This window comes from Synchiropus splendidus, chromosome 5, assembly GCF_027744825.2.
Source record: "Synchiropus splendidus isolate RoL2022-P1 chromosome 5, RoL_Sspl_1.0, whole genome shotgun sequence".
Classification (NCBI taxonomy): domain Eukaryota; kingdom Metazoa; phylum Chordata; class Actinopteri; order Syngnathiformes; family Callionymidae; genus Synchiropus; species Synchiropus splendidus.
In genome coordinates, this window is record NC_071338.1 from 28381942 (window position 1) to 28405539 (window position 23598).

Genomic DNA, 23598 nt, shown 5'->3' on the forward strand with positions numbered 1-23598 from the left:
AGCAAATTTTTGCAACACAAGAAGCACTTTTCGCTAGCTACTATTGTTAAACATTTTACAGATTCACTCATGCTGCAGAGCCCCAGTTTTTTCAGGGTTCACGGCTGCACTGCCTTCTAATTACATTGTAATTAAATATGCTTAACACCAGCAGAGCCCCCACCACTTGCACCATAGTGTGAAGCCATTTCTTGGATCCTGGATGAGTGTGTGCGCGCAAACAAGTTGCACATTGTAAAAGCTAGAGGGAAGTCCATAAAGCAAGATCCTTCTACCTCCATTCCAGTCCACGCCTCATCTCTCTCACCTCCTGCTCTCCCTCTGGCAACGTGCCCGCTCTCACTTATTCACTCCCAGAAGACACACACACACACACACATATATATATGTGCACACACAGAGCACACCGTCTCAGAACAACTTCCTACTGTGGGAGTGCGAGAACATTTTGATATCCGTCTGCCAGCAGATGCAGTGGCGGAACAGAGAAACTTGCCGAGTTATGCAAGGAATTGTTTAAATGAGGATGGCAGAAAAAGCAGCAGGGAGAAGTCAGTTCTGGGTCCAGTGAATTAACCTCAGGCTCCCTGGGACTTGAGAGAGACCTTTCAGCAGTGGCGGCAGCTTCTGCTCCTTCAGATAAACAACACTGCTAATAAAACAAATCCCATTTTACCGAGCCATTACCTCCCGCTCCGCTGCCGATGACCCGAGCCGACACCGATTCCCTCACATCTTTTCCAAAATAATGTTTAGACTCCATACAACCGTTTGGTGTTATTGGACTCCCACCCCTACAGACGAGCTTCGGAGTTTAATTTTACCGTTTTCTCTAGTTGTTTGTGACGCTTCAGTTCACAGTGAGTGGCTCCATTCTCTCAAACCTCCTGCCCTCATTACAGCCCACCTCTTCTCCCATTTACTCCCCAGCTTTACGAGCAGAGGGAGACCAGGGCAGCCCCTTCCCATCAGCAGCCATCCGGCACAGAGGAAGTTGACATGCCTTTTACTTTTAAAATACTTCTGATATAACCCCTTTAAAAATAATCTTGTATATAGGTTTCTTACAAATAATATACACAGCTAGCTGTCAATTATTTCTTTGTATAATTTAACTGACAGTGCACTTGTTTGCCAGCCGTATAAATAATCCTACTTCTGAACATTTTTTATGCATTTTTTTGCATTAGTATGAGATAGTTAAAACAGAAGAAAGAATATAGCCTCTATAAGTTTAGATCACCTCATTTAGTTTGTTTTTGCCATAATAACGCATCTTAAATTCATTACTATCGTGACCTTTCTCATCGGTTTTTCAAAATAACTTGCTCATTTTTTAAATAATTATTTTATTTTGTTTCCATATTTTGTCATTACACAAACAAAAAAGAAAACCCTCAGTATTATGGACTGAAAATGTGGTCCCACATTCCAAATTGATGACTTGTTTTCACCTGCGATAAGCTCCACCCTCATGCCACATTAAAAAAAAAAAAACTTCATAAATCTTTATTTATTTTTTTTACATCACCAGGAGAGACTATAGAAACCCTTTCACGGAAGGGAGATCACAAGCAAAATATCCACCATACGCTCAAAGCAACTCGTGCACTCCCACATCCAGTTCTGACCTGTCACCTTGCCCAAAAAACAACTCGCTCTATTCTCAAAAGGGACACAATAGAACAGCAACATGGCATATACACACCGCCACACACACACACAAGCACTCAGACTCAAAGACTCATCCATTTCCCTCCATCTTCCCCTGTGAGAGTGGGGGCCTGCTAACCTCCCGAGAGGGTGGGAGACCCCATGCATTGTCGAATGCTCGTTTACGTCTCTCAGATGGAGCCATGAATCCAAATTGCCAATTAAAAAGCAATTACAGGCAGCAGCGGGAGCAGACTCCATGCAGTCATTAAAGCAAAATGCCAACGCACGAAACCCCTCCCTCCTTTAGGGGGCGCCCCCCCCCCGACCCCGCAAGACGTAGACAAATCAAAGCTTGCAACACAGACAGACACAGCAACAGGCCAGATGTTCGACAGGGATCAAACACTGTTGTCGGCTCTCTCTGAAGATGGTGGAAAATGTTTACAACACAACTTCCACATGGGTGCAGCGCTAACGTAGTGGCCATTGCTGTTGCCATTATTTATGTGTTTGATACCTCACTGGTATTTATCGTTTACGATGGAACTGCTGTATGCCTTGGTCCCACACATCCTTATGTTTGAGTGACAGAAAAATAGAAAAACAAGATGGCGCCAACTTTTATGGCACCAGTAGAAGCTTCACAAACCCCCCCACCACACCAGCTTTTGACCACATCCAGTCCACAGAGCCACCCATATTTCACCCCCAAGGCCATGACCTTCTTAATCCAGGCTCAAACTTGAACACATATATAAGACTAAAAGCAGACAGCACGAACGGTGGCAGAGATCCAAACTGAACCCTCAGCTTACTTCCTGGAGTGTCATCCACTGGTCTGAACAAACGTGGGGGGTTGGGGGTTCTTCTGCCGTCCTGAGAGTGTGACAACGGTTGTTTGCCACGACGCAGAGTCAGGGTCATGGGGAGGTCACGAGGAGGGGACAATGGAATGGATGAACCCTCACGTCGCAGAGTTGCTGACCTCCTCGCTCACCCTTCCCGACAGCGCTTCCTGCTTTCCCCTGAGATCGATTCAAGTGCTCCAGAGAGCTTCCACATGATGCCAAGTGCTGTTCATAACCATGTGCTTGGCCTCCACCATTAGCCCTGAGCTGCGATAAGAAGGCTTAAAGCAAGACCATAATCCATAATCCACTCCTTATCAAAGCAAGCAGCACTCGCCGGCTTGCGCTCCAAACCACAGGGAAGGTGTTAGGCCGACAGTGCGGCGGACGCACTTGACTGCTGGACATGAGGTTGAGAGGGTTAGGAGGGCAAAGCCTGGGGACTTGGGAGGGGACAGTCCAAGGCCAATAGGGCACAAAAGGAGGGGCTCCGGAGGGGCACAGATGTTAGCTGCCGTTGAGCCTGTCACCCAATGTCCCAGTGGCAGCTGGCATTGTTTAACGCATGAAGCTACTTGGTTGGGGGGGGGGGATGAGAGGGCTTGGGCAGACACTCACTGACCCGCCAGCTATGTCAAACGTACATATGTCAAGCGCACGCTGCAATAGTGAGGGTTAGAGGGCGGTCAGGAAATCCAATAATCCCTCTTCAGAGCCCATCAGTGTGTTTGTGCAAGCTGCCGATCTCAAGAACCGACTTCACATCACACTCTGGTAGATGCCAACGTCACGGACCGACAGAGATGAGAGCGCTACACGCCAATAATCCTGCCTGATGGCGTGTCTGCTTAGCTTCGACAGGCAAGTGATCCGTCCTCACCTGGCGTCCCTCTGTCCTCCACAGGCCGTTGCTGGTCTTGGTGGGAGCAATGGTGACTACCGGTGGAGTGTTTGGCACGCTGTGGCCCACCGGGGGAACCAGGACAGACCCCGGACCAAGTGGACCTCTCTTGGGTGTGCTGACCGGAGAGCTGTGGTTGGTGGCTGGCGAAGACACGGGAGAAGATTCACTGCTGATGGAGGACGCAGCTGCAAGGAGAGCGAGAGAGAATTAGCTCCCAAATAGGACCGCGAGCTTCAGATCAATAAAGACAAATATGCCGATAATCGATGGAGCCGTATGAGAGTGCGCTGAGATTTACAGCATTTGATGTACAGGGCGAGATTAAAAGCCTTAACCCTCTCGTGTCTCCTGACATGGATCAGGAGGCACACAGCCTTGACGGGAAGGTCGCACCATAAATCAGACCAACTAAAAATACGGCTCAACAACACACATAAATCTCGACTCTGAGCGGCAAAAAGAAAGTCTACGACAATCAGGGCACACACTGAAACACTTCCCCAACATACATGTCTACTTTAACTCATTTCAGATGTGATATCATCAACAGTGGAACTCATTTCCTATGCAGATATTAAAAATATTGTAGTATGTAGTGATGTGTTTCTTAATATCTCCACTCTCTTTAAAACATTGTGGCTATTATTTTCTCACACTCCCTCGTCCACTATAGCTTCCTCTCCCTCTACTTTCAGATCACCGGCTCTGCTGAACGCACGCAGAGCAGTCCGTCTCCTGAAACGCAGTGATCTGGGTCACAATCATCTCTGTGGGACGCCGTGCTGCCGCAAGGACAGTAGCACTGCGTCCTTGCGCAGGTCGGCTTGCATCTACGTGCTTCAAAGCCGTTTGTGACGGAAACAAAGCAAAAACCTCATACCGGTTTCAGATCTATACTTACTTCAGTGGTGTTTACCATCGACAACAAATGTCAGTCCTTATTTGACAGAATCTGGCTTCCATGACAACAATGAAACAAACCCCACGGGCTGCTGTGGTAAGCATTTTAAGTATGATTTTTAACACCTAAATGTTCTAGAGGAAGGTGTGGAGGGGAAAGAATGACTCTATGGACTGAATACCAGTGATTATTTCGCATTAAAGTGACGCTATCTTCACACCTCAAAAGGACCACATTAAAGGTTAGTCTAGAGACGACGTGGGCAAAGTGCGGCCCGGGGACCAAATGCGGCCCTTTAACTGTATTTATGTGGCCCTCCTGGAGTCAGAGTAAAACTATACAACTGACACTTTTGTCTTGTGCATTGTTTTTTGTTCATTATGATGCAACTGAAACCTAACTTTCACAGTTGATTTTTTTTTTTCATAATTATTTGTCTTAATTATATGTGCTTTTCTTTTGACTATTTTAGTAGTATTTCTTGTCCCTTTCAATGCATCATAATTAAAAGTAGATTTTGAAATGTATGAGACACATTGAGAATCTTTAAATAGCATGTGGTTTCAATTAAAGAACCAAAGTTTCTGTGCATTTTAGAGTGTAATTTCAAAATCATGCATGATGTCATCACTTGATTTCTATTTTCAAATTTCTCCTACTCGCCTTTCTTTGGGTTTGATGGCCCCTGTTAATGGTCACCATATATAACTTGGCCCCGTAGGAAATCCAATTGCTCACCTCTGGTCTAGAGAGATGAGGTCAACCCATCTCTTAGCATCAATAGGTGAATGAGAAAAGGTGGGTTGGATGCACAAAACCCAGTTATATTTCTGACCACTATAGAGTCTCTGCATTACAGGAAAGCATTCACCAAATGAGTGGTGTTGTTCCTACAAATCCGATGTTAGGTCAAGTGAAACAAAAGAAGATTAAAAAAAGAGGTGGACTGAGATATCTTTTAATATTAACAACATAGATTCACAGTCCCATCAGTCGGCGCAGAATTGAAAAGGAAGCCCCAATCACATGTGTGGGTGAAAGCAGCAGTGGCGACAGGAGCCGTGGGCCAAGATATGTGACGATAAGATAGTGATGATGCATGTGAGGTGAGATGTGAGAATGAAAAATGAAAGGTGATGAGTGGAGATTGGAGGAAGGAAATAAGTGAGAGTGCGTAAGAAGTGTGAGTTGAGAGTAGAGTAGACTGATAAGGGTGGGAGGGAGGGCGAGGAGGCGGCGGTGGGCGAGGGGGGGGGCATATCTTGTCTTCACAATGGCAATTAGTGGCTTAATTCTCCCCCCTCACCTCAGAGAGCCATTACTCTCCCCTGCAAGACTAGGCCAATCAATAGCAGCCCACTCAGCCTGGGGAATGGAGCTACACTTAATACAGCTCTAGTGTCACAACCTATTCACTCACCACATGCACACACACAGACAGACACACACACACGCTGTGTGCATATAGACGACTGCGGGGAACAAATAAGGCGGGAGGGATGGAGGGAGGAGTGCGTGAAAAGATGAGAGGAGGGGGATCACAGTGACTCTGAACTGCTAAGCAACAGACCTCTTCTCAATCTCCTTCCAACCCCCCCCTCCCCCGGCTTTCTCCTCCTTCTCCATGTTGAGGCAGGGCAGACTAAATAATTAAGAAAGCAAAAAAAGAAGCAGGTGAGGGGAAGAAAAGGAACATTAAAAGGCCGAAAACAGCTCCTTTAGCGGTCGCATTTCTTAGACACCTCTGCACACAAATGAGAGGCATTATTCCTCTCACCGAGGCGCCGCCACCACACACCCACCACTTCATCAAAGGGACGTTTCTTGAAACAGAATCCAACCACACGACAAGCCCTTGTCATATTTACTCGAGTTCAGTGCAACAGTCTCCAGATGTATATCACTAGCGCCTTTTCCAACACGCCGTAGAAAGGAATGGCTGTCACCGTCATTTTAGCGTGAGCTGCCACCTCCTTCATACAAAGGCGACAGGCACACATGCTTGCCCTGCAGGGGATCTGCAGCAGGAGGAGAGGAGACTCTCCGTCCTCCCTCCAAAATAGGCTCATCAGCTCCTGACCTGCACTTCATTAGCTGCACTGATTGTCACTCTCCCCGTGAGCAGGCGGCGTTGAGGGGAGCCACTGGCAGAGAGGGATAGACGCAGAGGGAAATATAAAATGGAAGAGGTGATATAAAAGAGGAGAGCACGCTGTCTCCCTCTCAAGCTGCGTGTGATTAATGTGAGGCTCTTTTTTTCTCCATCGCCTCCTCTATTACCAGACTCCACTCTCCCAGGCTGCCTCCACACTTGACCGCTCAAGCTGAGCCACACATGCGCACGCCAAAGACAGAGGAGTCGCACAAACAGAAAACAACCAGTGATCGGAATCAAACGCCGGAAGACTGACGACAGCTGCTTCAGTCACAACCTGCAGCTCCAACTGGGAGGACACTAAAGGTGCAGTGCACTAAAGCAGGGGTTCGCAACCTTTCTGATCTCGGGGCCCACCTTTCCCAGAACCAATGGGCATGGGTTCCATTCAAGTAATAGAACTGATTCATTGCTCTTGATTTCATTTGTGATCAATAACCATATCGAATCTACTTACAAGTAAACAAACCAAAACCTTGTGAAATCACATGACACCATGTGATTGCAGCAAAAACAGGTGCAAGTCATATTCATGAAATTCACTAAAAAGAAAAAATAATACACTTAATGCAAACTATTGAGAAAATTGAAAAAAAAATGAATACAATAAAACCAGGTCCAATTATCACAAAATCAAAACACTCATTTTTATTTGAACTCCAAATAAGATCTAAGTAAAATTTTAATGAAAATACTACAATAAAATGTTTTAATTAATTTTCAAGGCTTCTTCAACAGGTGCTTCCATCAACAGTTTTTACTGTTTGGGGGGGCAAAATCACTTTCTTTATCTTTTTTTCTTTTCAACAAGTTGTTAACTATCACAGATTTGCAGCTGTCAAGTCAATTCAGTGACTCACTACTGCCTCCATATGTGGCTAATATATGAGAACTGAGCGTCACATGGCCCTCACGACCCAAAGGTGTATAACAAAAAGCTTTTGGCGGCCGTCTAGGAGGCGCTCCCGGCCAAACCATGGGCGCCGGCCCTATGGTTAAGAATCACTGCACTGAAGTATAGTAAATTACAGCAGTTGGAGAATTTCAGAATTAGAGTTGGTTGTGTTTGTTTTGTGTTTCAATAAAGTGAAAATGGTTTCAAAATCACAACCACAAATTAGGCACAGATGAAGCAGGACCGCCCACAACAGGACCCAAGCCAGAAGCACAGAATCCAGCAAGGCTCGGCTTCAGATTTCCCCGCCAGGGGAAGGATAACCCAGTGCAGCCGTGGGTGGCCCCGCCAGAGGAATGACAACGTGTGGGGGGAAAAAATTAAAATAAATTAAAAATATTAAACTGATAACAACGCACACTTAGCCCTACAGCCAAAGTAGAGTCATGAGTGAACGCCTCCATTTTTAATAGAGTGAGCTCATCAATAACAGTGGAATTCCTGCCACATCCTCCATCCCATTTCATCAGCAGCCTGCCGGACCATCCAGTCTTGACAGGGGAACACAGTCCAATATAATTTGGGGTTCGCAAAATCATCCCTGCCAAGCAGCCGAGCACTGGCAGCCCCAGCCATCCCAGGCAGAAGGTGCTCCTCTCCACCCGCCAACACGCCCGCCCCACTGCCTCCTCCGTCCTCCCAGCATGCATTACAACAACATCAGCACTTAATTAAACAGTCCATTTCACACCTGGTGTGCGTAGCGGTGCCCAGCCAACCCAGCATCCATATGCCACACCACCATAACGCGCGAGCATCGCCACGCGCACGCACACAGCCAGTGATGCAGATGAACACTGCACACACCTGCTACTGCTACTACAGTCTTGGCCACGCACTGACAACACAAAGCCTGTAATCTGCATCACTGTGCGGGGGGAGGGGAGACACGCACAGTGTGCATGTGTGCGCGCGTGTGTGTATGTGTTGCTGTGCCAGCAAGGGAAAGGAAGCCAGTGCAAGATGGCGGATGAACTGAAACAAGGGGAGCAATTCTCAGCGCCTTCTGCTGACTGTACCTACTGTACATGATGCTTCGGAGCTGCAGGTCCACAGGGAGGGAAAGTGTGTGGTTTTGGCTTGTCGAGGGGCAAATGAGCTTGTTTGTGGGTGTTTCAGGAACAGTCACCGCCTCAAGGCTTTTGCCTTGAAGAAAAGCAAGGCAACAACTCTGTGTACGAGAGCTCCAGGCGAGCTCCAGATGGAGAGGTCACGGACACGCCGCCTCGCTGTCCCAGCATGCTCCGGGCTCCCAGGAACAAGCAGAGCCTCCAGCCACACCAACACCTCAGGTGCCTGCAAATCTGTTAATTACTTCGGAACCTCTTTCACCAGCTCTGGCGCACCTTTTCTCACACCGGAAAAAAATGCCCCCACAGCTGGTATCAAACCGGCGCTGGGATTCTGGAGGCATGTGCGAGTCCACAAGTGTGAGGAGACACAACAGAGCGGATTAAACCAGATCTGCCTAATTAATCAGATATCAGCAGGCACGCGTTGTGTGACAGTGGCTGTGTTATCTCTTTGTCCACGCCGTGTGTTTGTGTGCGCAGGCCAGCAAGCACAGGATCATGGGTCTGATGCTCATTATCCATCACGCCTCTCGCAGCGATTTACATTCAGCAGGTAAAGGTACCAGAGTGTGTTCACCACTCTGCCAGCAACACCGGAGCTCAGACGTTTGCTGCAGGCAGGGAGACTGAGTCATGATGTCTCACAGAGCAGCTCACCGAGATGATAGCAAGGGCTGGGAGCTTGCATCAAAGCCAGCTAATGAAAAGAAAGCAGGCTGCAGCATGCTGAGGAATCATGTTGTCTTACGCAGTTGCAAAGACAACTGCTTGCATGTGTGGGCGTGTTGGAGTGTGTGTTGCCTATAAATACAGGCTCAGCAGACAGAAAGGTGTGTGAGCCCTTGGAGTCAGACTCGGAGGCTGGACAGAAACGTGTGCCCTGTGGCTGACTCACCGTCACTTCCTGCATGGAAAACTGGCCTCTCAAACAATAAAGGGCTTTGGGGCGTTCACTCAACATCTTGCTCATTGACTGTAAGACGGTGGTTGCATTTTAAAATAATATTTCAGCAGGTAAATGGCCATAAATCTACTACATATTGCAATAATTTCTTGTACTAAAAAGAAACCAAGAACATAAGACTTCATTTGTGGTTGAAGTTGAGTAAATAGTCACAATTTATTAATAGTAATATTCATAATAATAATAATAATAGGTTCCCAATTCAGATGAGACCATTTTGGAAATGGTTGATCGATGCACCCCAAAACAGAGTGACAGATCAGCCTCTCACTGAATCCTATAGCCAGAAAGCTGACAAACAACGTTGGGACACGGGAAGAGGACGGAGAGAGAGGTGAGAAGAGGCTGGGGTTGGGCCAGCCTCTGTGTGTCTGAGCAATAAATCATTCTCAGGATTCAGGACTCCAGAGTGCTGAGGGGCATTGTGGGCAGACACAGCCAGGAAGTAGGGGACCATCTGATTTAGGAGCAAGGCTCAAAGGGTGAGCAGCTGAGGTCGCTGCAACTCTCTGATCACCAGAGTGCAGGCTCACGGCGACACATGAATTTTCCCACACACACACACAGGCTTTCTGGAAACAAATGGATCCTCATTACGAGCTAATTTCTTGTGTTGTGCACGTTTACGGTGCATTTGCTTTCAGGGATCAGCTTTGAAGAACAGAGCCACCTCTGGGAACGCGCACCCTCGAGCTATTTGAGTTGCACTTTCATTTGCATGAATATGTGAAAGAGGAATATTCACGTTTTAAACCATAATTGGAAGTGTAATCTTAAAGGCACACAGACAACAAGATTAACAAGCTACATATTAGCACGGTGATAATCAACTGCATGTACGGCACAGTGACACGAAAACAGTGGTCGCAGATGGACGGGAAAATAATGCGTACAATGACTGTTTTTACAATGTTTAAAAATGAGGTCTGAACTAATGACTATTTGAAGTTGACGAGTGAAGTTGACAGCAACTCCGCCACGTTATAGACGGACAGAATTTTGCTTCCTATCTACGGAAAGGAGTAAACAACAGCAGACAGATTCAATGGTTCATTAGAAACCAGGAAAGGTGCTCATTTCATAATGTTAGAGTTGCTCACGTGTCAGGTTTAAGTGACGCAAGGATGCGGCTATTTCGTTGGCCATCATCAAACCATCAAGTATGAGGACGCACCTCTTCAGTCTTCAACCCCTCCGCCGAAAGACGGAGTCATTGTGTTTGGATTAATAATGCAAGAACAAAGTGTCACTTACTGGACTAGAGTTCAATGGTTGTTCATGTGTAACCATGGCGTAAAGAGTGAAACCACAACGACACTCCTACACACATACCATTATCCAACAAGTTCCTACTACAGATGCTTTACCTCGCGGTTCTTCTGCCTGCTTTGCCAGTTTACGTAGAGCAGCGGCGAATCCAGAGTGAGCCGACTGGTTTGCCGGACTTCCATTGGCTACGATTGAGCCGTTGAGCGGTGATGGAGTGAGAGGGCTGACCGTCGCCGTGGTCCGTGTCGCTGTCGAGATCATTCCTAGGGATGGTGACTTTGGCTCATGGCTCATGCCTACAAACAGACAGAGGCGATTCAGTTGGAGATCAGATGAAGAAAAGTGAAGTCAATAAGAATCATCCTGACTGAAGCCTTGAGCAGTAAATGTCAATGCTATGCTTTCGGAGCAGGACACAGTCCGCATCCTGGTGGTGAGTAAGTGTTTGTGACAGCTGGTGTGGACGGGGATTTGTGGTGTGTGGAGCAGAGGGCCTGTCGTTGTATGGCGGAGGGTCAGAGGTAAAAGGTCGGAGGGCAGGTCACCCTTCCTCTGCTCGTCTGGCAGAGCGTCTGCCTCGGGTCTGCGGTCAAAGATTACACTACAAAGCGAGCAGCAACTACTCACTAATATCATCATTGCAACAGAACCCGCTGTTTCTATCTCTACTTCATAGAGGGAGACACTTTTCACCGAAGCTTAAAAAAAAAAAAAAAAAAACTACAGATGGCGCTTCATCCAATTAAAGCTGCTGGGGGACTTAACCTCCTCAAATCAGGACAGTGGGGGAACACGGCGACTCAAATGTGTGATAAACTCTCTCCATCAAGTGGTTAAAAGGAAGAGAAAAGGCGGAGGGTTGTTAGACCTCTGATAAACTGCGACAATTAAAGGTGAAACGTGTTCCATTCCACCCTCTGAGTGTGATGAAAGGTGACACCACACTGCCAGAGGAATCCCTAAATACCAGAGCTGTGCGTGATCATTCCACGACATAAAGCAAATTTGTGTTTCATATGACATGAGGAAAAACTTGTTAATGTGAGACTGTGAAAAGAGCATGCTCCCTCCTGAGAGGGGGGGGTCAGAGGCACGGGACCCCATGCAGACATGAGGAGACGCGAGTCAGACACGAGAGAGGGAGAACATTCCCTGAGCCTCTCGCCTCGTCCTGCCTGTAACCCCCCAGCTGCACTCCCAGTGAACCCGGCACACAATTAATAATGGAATCAACAGCGACTACTCACTGAACAATGCACACCGTGCTGAAGAGCCAACATGTTAGATGACACACACACACTGTCAGACGCTTGTTCAACAAAAAAAAAGTCTGAGCAAACTCACTATGGAGACACAACGCTCTGCTTTAAAGTGCAACATCACACAGAAAACCGCCGAGTGGAAGCAGAGATACCCTTGACAAATAGACAGAGACACACATCCGGAGGTCTGGCAGTAGTTCATGACCGGCCACCCCCCCCGCCACCATGGATTTGGAAAAAAAAACAAAAAAAAGCGGTTTGGTAGCTCCTTACTGCACAAAGGAGAGGAACAGCCTGGATCCCCCATGGCTGCATCTTCACGTTGAGCCCAGCCCAGCACACACAGGCAGCTACTGACAGGAAACACACCATCTTCCTGCTCCTCTCCGGCTCAGTCTATCTATCTCCTCTCACCCATCCACCCTATATCCCTCCCTGCCTGCCTGCTTGCCTTCCTGTCTCTCGCACTGGCGCTCACAAAGACCGTTTAGAGCTTATCTAACAAAGCAACACACCACACACGCTGCCTATCTCTCCCCTGCTCTCGCCGGCTCGCTCCCTCTCTAAGTGAGAAAACAGAAATTCTTAGGCTAGCAGCTGCTGCGATGTCACATGACCCCAAACCCCCCCCCCCCCACCTGCCCCAACCCTCCTTCCTCACACTCTCTCCCTCCCTGCCGCCTCCTCCTCCTCTCTTCTCCTCTCAACCTATAATTCCTTAGCCATTTGTAGATAACACACACAGGCATGCATGCCCTGCCAAGGCGAGCGGGGGGAGGGGGAGGGTAAAAGAGAGAGAAGGAGGAGGGGCCTGGGGCTCGGTCGGTCACCACATCTGACCCTGTTGCCGAGAGGAGAGTGAAGGTATTAATGTATTGAGGGAGAAGGATGGGTTAAACACACGAAGCACCCTTCCACTTGGATATAAAAGCAGACACGTGTATTAGCCATGTGAGGTTAAGACACCTTCAATCGTCAACTTGATTTCGTCAGGAGACAAACACCCTCCATCTCGACTGTCATCATTTACTGTCCATAAGAAACCCACAGTAGCTGGAAACAATCTCAGGTCACCGGGTCCAGCGACCACCTGGGAAGACATCGCCGACGAAACATGGACCCAAATCAGTTTCATGAGTCAGCAACAGTTGTATTAACGTTGTCTTATCACTGCTTAACGTGCCCTTGAGCAAGGCACTGGCTTTACAATTGCACAAGAGATGCCAAAAACACTCCCACTTCATTCAACGCCACCCAAGCTGCTATAGCATGTCTAGTTTGCCTGACAACTGTAGGGTTGCTGGTTGACTTCCATACATCACTTTCTGTCAAGCTTTACTAAAAATAACCCAAATAGTTGGTTCATGATTCATCATCATGCATATGAGTCCTACACAAAATTAGCGGGCATTGAGAATCTGAGTAATTCAGGAAAGACACATCCAGCCAGTTTACTTCCTCAACTCTGCTTTAATAATAAATATACCCTGATGACTTGTCAATAATTATTCCTATATTAGGTTTAAAGTGGTGCAAGTATGTCTTAAATTGCATAACCTCAAGTTAATTTGCATATATAGAACTGGTTTCAGCTGAACTAAAGCTTTTCATACATTATGAGAGGGCCACAATGTGGTATATACAATACTGAATTAGCATCTGACATGATGGGCAACATAAAAAAAAAACAGAAGCAATCAGCAGTTTTTGAAAGACGTGGACGTGCTATCTCCCATGCACAGACAAATCTTCACTATCAGGGTGTGGGAGACTCAAGTGTGATTGTGGTCTGGGGGTGTCGTGCTGAGGAAACAAGCAGAACTGTTTGGTTTGACTTCTGTCTTTCCTGCTGTCATACGAGTTTGAGTCACTTCCTCCCCGGCGTCACTCTCCACTTTTCTCAGAACTGCGAGGGGGTAAGCGAACCAGCGAGCGAGATGGCGGAGAGGGATGATCGCTCAGGCACAGTTACACGGCGGCCAGCGTTGTGCCAAAGGCCAGCGCTCCACAAAGCTCCTCTATTCATCAGTTCGCGCTCGGTGAAAACACAGCACCAAGTCTATGTCAGAATTTCGCTCTTGTCTTCTGTGTCCTTGCCTCACTCTGCGGGGGCCCCGGGCTGAAACCATTTCTAATCGATGCACGTCATCTGTGTTCTTTTTAAGCCTCATTTATCAGATGTCTCCAGTGGATTAGATCAAACGTAATACTTGACATAGTCAGGACTGCCAACAGAGGCCTCATGATCCTTCAGAACGCATGTCCTCTGATACTATCTGACCTTAACAGGTGACCCGTAACATGTATCTCAGAATGGAATATAAATAAACTAAATGATTTATACGGCTTCAGAAAGAAGCCAAAATAAAAGTTCAGGGTCACAGGCTTTCAGAATGGACTTTGAGTCAATCAAATCAACAAACATTCATATGTTTAAAAACAAAAATTACAGAGGACAAACAGGACATCCGAATTTCCACAAGGGTGAACCTGCCTCTCTTTAAATACCAAGGACTTTATTAGGTGACAGTACGACGTTCATCCAGCAGATGGCGCTGCCTCCTACATAATCTGAGCTCGAGCAAATGCCAATCATAAAATTGTTTTTAAGCAGCAAATGTACATTCATACAGACGGTGGCAGGAACCAGGAGATACTGTATAGTAATCTAAAAACCACTAAGAAGCAGGGGGAAAGAAAATCATCTTTAGATCAAACCCCCAGTTCAGACAGATGTTAAGGTTGAAGGAATCTGTTACACGCCAAGCTTCCTAGAGCAAGGAACTCATTCATGCCGTTACGCCCTGGGGGAAAACAAAACAAAGCCCTGAGAAAAGGGAATGCAGATTAGACCAACCTACACACAAGGCTGGTGTCAACACACACACACACACACACACACACACACACACGACGGACTGTTTAATGGCGTACAGTAAACATGCTGAAGACCTTAGTGGGAATAGAGCTGATCACTAACTCCTGTAGTCAAACAAACAGTGACACACAAACAGTTCCTCCCATTTTCTGGATGGAATGTAGATTACTCCACTTCTCCTCTCCCTCGACACACACACGCACACACATGAAGTAAATCCTCTTGGCTCCTGTTTGCCCCGGCTAGTGGGGAGATAATGCAAAGGCAGCCCTGGCAAGTGGTTAATCTTTAACCAGGAAGGGATTTGCCTATCAGCTTGTTAAAACTAGCAGCGCTTTGCTGCCGGCCCATGTATCAGATCCAGCCACCGGTCTGTTCATGCCAAGTTCGAGGGAGAGATGCTGGAAAGAGATGAAGCGCAGCAGCCCTTCTGTAGTCCCCTCTAACGCTGGGATGCTTATTTGAAAGTGTCAAAGCTAAACACACTGCAGCCTTAACCCTGCAGCACGACACTGAGATGGGCAGACCATAACACACTCAAAAAAATGGATAAAAAAAACACTCAAGTCTCAGCAGAAAAGTTTTTCAAAGTCCACTCCAACCACAACATTTTACTCACTACATTGTTATTTTGCATCAGTTTGACAATAGCAAAATAAATAAGTTTTTATATAACCTTATCTAAATTAAAGCTCTTTTAATGTTTTGAAAATATTTGTATAAAAATTTCATATATATCTATATATATCCATATATATATAGATATATATATATAAAACAATCATTGCCTCACTGTGATGGTCACATTCTCTTCAACACAATTTATGATTTAGAATTTGTCAATAAACTAAACGGGCGTCACCAGGCGAAGCTGCAAGTGATGGACAGTACGGACTAGACAACACGTTCATTATCTATAGAATGAAAGATAATCCAATAACATTTCACTGCACACAACAAATAGCTAGTAAAGTTAGGATTTGCAGATCTAGTTCTTCACTTCTCCAATGATGCTTGAAACACTCCACCGCCACCAGGCTGCACCACTCTTTGGTCAGACTGGCTTAGACTAGTTTAAACTACTGGATGATGCAGACAACACAGTTTAGGTTTGTCTGGATGGGAGCAATTTCAAAGGCACACCAGCACAACTGTGTATATAAATGCAAACAAACTTGAGAATTTTAGGAGAACAACAGGATAAACCTGCTCTGGAAGTTCCGCGTCTGTTTGACTTCAGAGCCGTCTTCCCACAGGCCCTGCAGCGTGTTTACACACACATGCACATCTCCGGTGCAAAACAGCGGCACCTTTAGTTCATACCAAAGACAAACATAAGTGCCACAGCGGTACCACGGTACCGAGGTGATTCATCTCACGGGTGAATCAGACGAAAGACCATCTCTATTAAAAAGAGAAGAAAGGATGGGTCAGAGAGCGGAGATCAAGAATCTAAATTATTCTAATGAATCAAAACAGGTCCATTAAAGCAACAGTGGAGAGGAGAATTTATTGTTCAATGACCCAACTCGCCCTCGCTACCGTCAGATCACGCACCTCCATGCCAAGAGACTCACCTGTGGCTTTAAATGACCATAGATTTTCTTGTGCACATATGGGACTACACACATCTTATTATTCATTCCAGCCATCTCCCTTACTCTCCTCCGCTCACCCCCTCCTCTCTCCTCTCCACCTCCAACCTGCCTGCCAGCAGCTCACAACAAAAACACAGATTTCAAAAGACCAGCCGGCATCTCGTCTCTCTCCTCACCTTTCTCTCTTTTATTCCCCGCCACGCGCACACAGCCAGCGAAGGTGCGTGTGTGTGTGTGTGTGTGTGTAATGTAGGCGCAAGCTCAGATGATTCCCTCTCCTCCCCACATGTGACTCCACCATCTCCTCCGTCTGTTAATTACACAGCGACAGTAGAAAATGTGTGTGTGTCAGCTGGAGAGTGTGTGCTCGGAGACACCAGCGTGGGCGCATGACAGAACAGTCTGGTTACGCTTCACAACACTGCTTAGAGAGCGAAACACACATGCAAGAGTCGCACAAACACACACAACAGCCCTCTGTCTTATTATGGTCCGTGAGTCAAAGCCGCTGTGTGTGTGGCGCTGGCCTTTGGTAGCCCCTCGCAGTGGGAGGGTTGGGGGGAGCGGGGGGAGGACGTGGACTTGCCGCTCCCTTGAACCCACCCAGCTGTTCTAGACAGCAGAGGCGAGGAGGAGACAGGAAGTTCTCTCTGACTCAGCTGTTACCTCTGACTAGTGAGGTCAAGGTTTAGGAAAAGATAAGTGCTCCATTTCCATTAAACTCATTCATTTATTTAACCTCTTGGTCCAAGCTAGTCGGGGTTAAGGGCTCCGGATCAAACCCAGCTGCATAGGTCATAAGCAGGGACAGGCAAAGTGCAGGTTTAATCGGTTCAATCCGACCAGTCATCCGACTGCAGGACCAATTAAATCAGATTTATTTCACCTTTGTTGTGCTTTCAAACTGTATTTCAACTAGGAGAGGAAACTGGAGTGTTAAAGGGGAGACCCACGAAAGAAAGAGACGGTGCTTGCTGCCAAGCTTGGTAGCAACTGATGAAGACTTGAAACAAGCCACAACCAGACGCTTATCAACACGTAACCAGCTCCATCAGCGACCTCCCCGCGCTCATCCCCAGTCCTCAGAGAAAATGATTGACAGACGGTGAACTGTGGGTTGATCTGCACTCCTTCTTTCATACATCTCCTCGCTTTCTTTCCATGTGATGTTCCCAGTCGGCTGGTGGAAGCTTAATTAGCAGCACAAGTGCCCCGCACGAGTCCCTCCTTCACGCAGTTCCACTGCAAAAAGGCGCGCACACACAAACACACACAGCTCCCACTTGACTTTCTGTAAACGGGTCCAGTAGCAGAGAATCACCCTGCGGTACTTCTAATTGCTGTAATTGCTGTGGGTCGCTGCTCGCTCACCAGAGGCTGATGAGAAAAGGCGTTTCATGGTTGCCACACACGACCACACTTTTGACTTTGAATTTTCGCTTTGGAACTCCGGATAGAATAAACTGGGACAATTCCAAAGACAATCCCTGTGATGTCGCTAGACATGAGGAGAAACAGCCTTTATATATAAAGTAGGCTCAAAAACGTCAACATAGACATCTTGACCCCAGGGGAGGACAGTTCACCAGAATAGGCCACCAACAAACACCACAAGGTGTGAGCCCTCAAGGGCAGTGGTCCCCAAACCCTGGGCCGGGGACCGGTACAGGTCCGTGGGTCAATTGGTACCGGGCAGCACGAGAAATAATTATTTCCGTTTTATGTATTATCTGAGTTTGACCTTTTATTTTGAAAAATGACCGGATTCTCTTGGTTAAGCCTCTGTCACTTGAGAGCCAAAATGTAACCCACAAGCTCGCAAAATGAGTCAGAAACAGCCGTCTTTAGAAAGTTTCTTTGCGAAGAGGAAAAAGCTCAGTGAAGAGTCAGGGGAAGAGCCCACGACTTCCATGAGGAAGAACGTTTTTAACAGTCAATGGGAGTTGTACTTGAAATATGGATTTATCATGGTGGGTGAGTCATGCAGAGACCTTATCTGACGGTTCAAAATGGCCCCCGGGCCACGTTCAAATGGTCAACATAGACTGGTCCGCGGTGATAATAAGGTTGGGGACCACTGCTCTAGGGGGAGACCGGGTGCATGGCCCCCTAGAAATTTCTGAAACTCTATCTCCTGTACTTTCAGGACCAAATTTTGTGGAAACTTCTTCACTTTGAAGTCTGGATAAAAATGAGCAACAGCGCTCTTCCATTAATCGGATGAGAGTCTCGCGAGATGTGGATAGCTGCGAAAGTTTGCCCAAAACAAATAGGGCGCCTGTGCTTGCAAAGCCGTGAGTCCACGAAGGCAAGAGAATCAGTAGATCCAACTCAGCAAAATTACTGGTGAGAATCACCATTTCCATGGAAACCAGTATGGTGGCACTACAATAAGGGAACTATACAGGCGCTAATGATCAGAAATTTGGGGCGTCCAGCTGAAAACTGTTTCGCCATAAACTGTTCAATAAATACATTCAAATTTCTTATTTTACAGGGTTTTTTTTTTTTTTTTGTAAAACAGATAGCTGACCTCAACCTCCTCCTAGCTGCGCTAAGAATCGCAGTAAAGAGCTGAGTGAAATGAAGAGGTCCATACTCAGGAGGTATCATCCAGTAGATCACCAGGAGTGAGGTTGTTTCACCTGGCGCCAGAACTCACCAACTGTCAGGGACACAACTTCTGTCGGGCTTATCTATACATCATCGAGGCAACAAATCTAGGGAAGAGTAAAGAAGCCACAGACAGATGCATTTTCTATGTTAACAGACTGATCTGATGAAGATACTGACAAGCATATGCATGAAGGTCATTAAAATGACACGCTGATAAGCAGGTTAAACTTATCAACTGCGGCGGATGACGCAGCTCTCTTCCTTTTCCTTTAAGCCGTGAACTTTAAAATAAACATGCAACATACATGATGAGTCAAATACCCTTTAATTTACTACTTGGGCTCTGATGAGAATTTAAGTTGAATAAAAAAAGAGGTAAACTGGCACATTTTTTTTATTGTGACACCAGAATGAGGATCTTCCTCAAAACCACAAACCCACTTCACTTTCCCAGACTCGTATCTCAGGCCTCGCAAACAAGCACAAGCAGCCATGTTAACAAACAGACGCACGCAACATGACAGTCAGCTGATCGAAGAGATATCTTGGAGACAGTGAAAGAGAGGAAGTCAGCGAGGCAAATAGACAGACACGTTCGAGAGCGATAGGAGCAGACGCACATAGAGGCAAAATGAGAGATTATAATGTGATAGCCACAGAAAGGGGCTTTGTTATAGAGTAGCCTGTGGCAACAATGTCGGGCTGTACGGCGAGAGTGTGACTGCAGAATGCACAAAGCAGAGACAGATAGACGCACACACACACTCGGCAGCGGAGCAGGAAGAAAAAAACTTGAATGAAAGAGGTTGTATTTGGTGCAGGCAGTGGTCAAGTGTGGTTAGAATGGAGTGTGTGTCACACTCTTATCAACTGCCCTCATGTTGACGTTTGTTTGGTCACTGCTTATCAGGCCAGGTGGCATGACCACTGCAGCAGCGGGAGAAAAGAGTACCAGCATGTGCTTCTTTGGAATGCTGGAAATGTGTCCGTTGATGATGATTTTCTGATCAAAGTCATGAATACATATCGTAGTAGGCGAGATCCTAACTTATAATTGGGCAATTCTCAAATACTTTTTTGTTTACTGGGATAGAAGCTACTGTTTTAAATGATACAATCCAGATTAAATGTAGTGTCTTTGTTTTTTAAATCAGCTTGTAATGAGCCATTGATGCCTTTCAGGCGTCATTTAACTGGAAAGTTCAGCTACTTTCAGGATTCAAAACGCGTGCAGAATGAAATATAGCCACAGGTTTTTTGACAAAAAAAAAGTTAATCCAAAGGCTGATCCAAATTTATGGCGGGACTTACTCACTGGAGCCAGAGTTTTTCAAAGTAAGCTCCTGATGGAGGACATGGTCGGTCAACTGTCTTTTAGGACTGTTACTGTATGTGCAAGCAGAGTAATATAGAGATCTACTTCAGTAAGAATGAGAATAAAACACTCAAATAAAAAAACACAGAGGAACCCCAGAGAAAAACAAGTTCAATACAGTTTTGTTCAAAGGCATCCTTGCAAGTTACCTCACTCACAAAATGGGAAACAATTACCCATATACTGTTCAGACCAAGTCAAGACGCCCATATCACCAGGTCTGAGGCATCAACCCACATTGACAATCATGCAATCAACCACACTTGCGGTTACGCTGAAGATCAAAAAGGCTGATTGAGCCCCCTGGCTAACCTTGACGAAAGACTTGATCTCACTCCTTATCTATCTATCATGCTTCAGCAACTTCATCACCTCAGTAGCAACCTAAAGAGGGCATTCCAAACTTTACGACTGATAACCACGGTCACTGACTTGGGAGCGGTGAGCTTCCGAGCACCAGCGTCACCATGTCCAGTTCGTGGTCACGTCTCAACGCAGCCCACGTGTAAAGTGTTGACTCCAAAATGATGCTAAAAAATGGATGTCTGCTACCCTAAACTCTTATCTATTATTTTCCATGCCCTTTCACACTTGAACACACACACACAAAACATACACAAGGACACAAACACACAGAATACCTGGTGGGGAAAATTAAATATTGCTCAGCTTGGTGACAGACTGATAAGCAGATTTGGCAGTGAAATGTGGAGCAGGAATCAGTATGCATGGTAAAAATAAATCACAAGCCACAGGAAGTTTTTGAATCTCCTGCTCCCTCTATTGAGAGTCTTTCGGGTTTACAAGCAAACTCTGCTCAGCCCACCTCGCATCTCTTCCCTCAGATAAGGTTTTACGGTTTGTTTGCTCAGCTGTCTTCACTAGTGTGACCACGAACAGTTAACAGGCATTTAAAGGTTTTTGCGCCTCGTAAGAGACGCCTGGACACTCCAGAGCCATTCCACGAATGTTTGGCGAGTAAATACAGCAGACAGGTAGAAGCTTAGTAACACAAAAAGTTAAATCAACATTTTAATTGATCCATTTGGTACCAAGATTCTTCATTCTTCATTCTACATCATGAATATTCAAATAATTGCTCCTGAGCCAGAAAGAGACGGCTGGTCCTTTGAGAGCTTTCAACCTGTTCTTCTTGTCTCTAACTAGAGTCTAAACATGAAGTATTTGGATCTCAAAAGGAACCAAGCCGCCTTTCGGACTGTACCAAAGTGTGGCTGACACGTTCAGTAGAACCAACAACTGCTGCTTCGTCCCACTGAAAAAAAAAAAAAAATCTGCAACAGTTGTAGGGATGAAACGACTAGTCGACAACAACCTGCAAATCGATTGGTCGCCAACTGCTCAGGCTCTAAGACAACAAACTATTCACACAAAGCGCATTTTGAGCAATTTGTCAACCCATATACATCATACAGTGACAAGTAGACAAATTGTTATGATAGTTGTCGACTATTAATATAGCTATAATGTAATACGTTAACGACAAGTCACATACAGATTTCAGTTTTGTAATGACTATTTACAACACAACGTTCACACAAGCTTGTGTTCTCGCCAACCCGTACACGTCATACAACAACATCTTCAGTAATACTGAAGATATTTGGTGACTAGTCAACTACAAGTTGGTTAGTTTTGGGAAATGACATCATCGTCTGCACCTCTTTCCCAACAATCTTTAATAAAATACTAAAATTGAAAACATCACAGAGCAACACGCTCTTCAGTGAATCAAACTTATATATAAGGCCAAACTATTATTTCCAAGACAGAATTAAACAAGAATTTAAATTCTACTGAGTGCCGATTACTGGCGGTGTCTTTGGCACGAGTCGCTGCTAGCACCGTTAGCACCGTCTGCTAATTACGGCGAAGCTAAGACAAAGCTACAAAGACCTCATCGCATCACTCAGGCATGTTCTTATTTTCACTCTGCCCTAATTTTACCCATAAATGAAACTGACAGAACACAGTTCGTGATGTTCCAAGTTCAACGAGCTTCTCAAGTCAGACGCCTTCTTCTTAATTCTTTGCGACAACATTACCGAGGCACTTACAGGACAGGTATGTGTACTACTTGTTTTCTGTGTCGATGCAGAAGTGTGGTAAGCTACGATTTCTATCTCCTGTGCCAGTGCTAGAGGTGGCCATTAGGTAGACAGTGATCTTGAGGTCGATTACGACAGTAGCTGAGGAAGCTCACAAGACAATCACTAACATCATTCAATAACGGCATTTTACTGCTCGAAACGTAGGTCTGTGTGAAAGTCAGGCTAGTATGGAGAGCATTATTTTGAAAGTCGCCCCAGGCCCGGGAGTTAAGCTAACACCACGGTAATAACGTTTTGACACAAGACTTTGACACTTAATCTCAGCTCAGATCCTGTTCATCAGCGAGAAAGTTGATTCTCAATCAGCACGTACAAAAGAAAATATTCATGTCACCTCAGGACGCGGTTGTCATGCCAGTCAACTCAAGCCCCACAAGAGGCCCAGCCTATTCTCCCTGCTGGTGATCTATGTAAACCCATGCAAAGGTCTCTCTCGGCTGTCTTTGCTATTCAAAGCTATCTGTGCTGTCTGTTGATAAGGAAATGCAAAGTGGGTCACCTTTAACTCCCGGCTCCCTGTGTAAACAGCATGAGGAGCTGCTTGGGACTCTCCTAATCACTCTCTAAACAGAACCAGGTGCCGCTGCCACAGACAAACTGTCACCGGCACACAGATTCACACAGCTGCTGTCTCGCCGCGCGACACTCGCAGCACTGCAGGCTAGCACCACCTCTGAAGATGCTCTCGCTGCATACGAGTCCAACCACTTTTAAATGGCACATCACAGGCGACTGTTTTCCAAAGCTTCACGCGCAAACATCCTCTTACACTCTTAGGAAGAAAAAAAAGACCGGGTCAACAAGGAGAGTGATTGGCTCGGCTTTACGGCTTCTCGACAGGTTTGCGCTCAGATGATCCGGCTCAGTTCATCCATGAATGTTGCGTGTCTTGAATTCAAGGCAAAAAAAAGGATCAGCATCGTGAAACTGAACAGAGCACCATTGTCTAATTCTAATGAAAACTTCTTTAAACTACTTAACTGTGTTTTGCTTTTCTTGGAAAGCAAAAACA

At 46.1% G+C, this 23598-nt stretch overlaps 1 protein-coding gene across 2 annotated transcripts in view; it reads right to left on the reverse strand.

Annotated features, from left to right (window-relative positions):
* gse1b (Gse1 coiled-coil protein b) overlaps positions 1–23598 on the reverse strand; it is a 160972-nt gene that overhangs the window by 10493 nt on the left and 126881 nt on the right. For both annotated transcript variants that reach the window (XM_053866779.1, XM_053866777.1), the window contains exons 3-4: positions 10824–11021; positions 3385–3593 (exon numbers count right to left, since the gene is read on the reverse strand). In XM_053866779.1, the coding sequence (XP_053722754.1) occupies positions 3385–3593; positions 10824–11021 (407 nt within the window). The remainder of the gene's footprint in view (positions 1–3384; positions 3594–10823; positions 11022–23598) is intronic.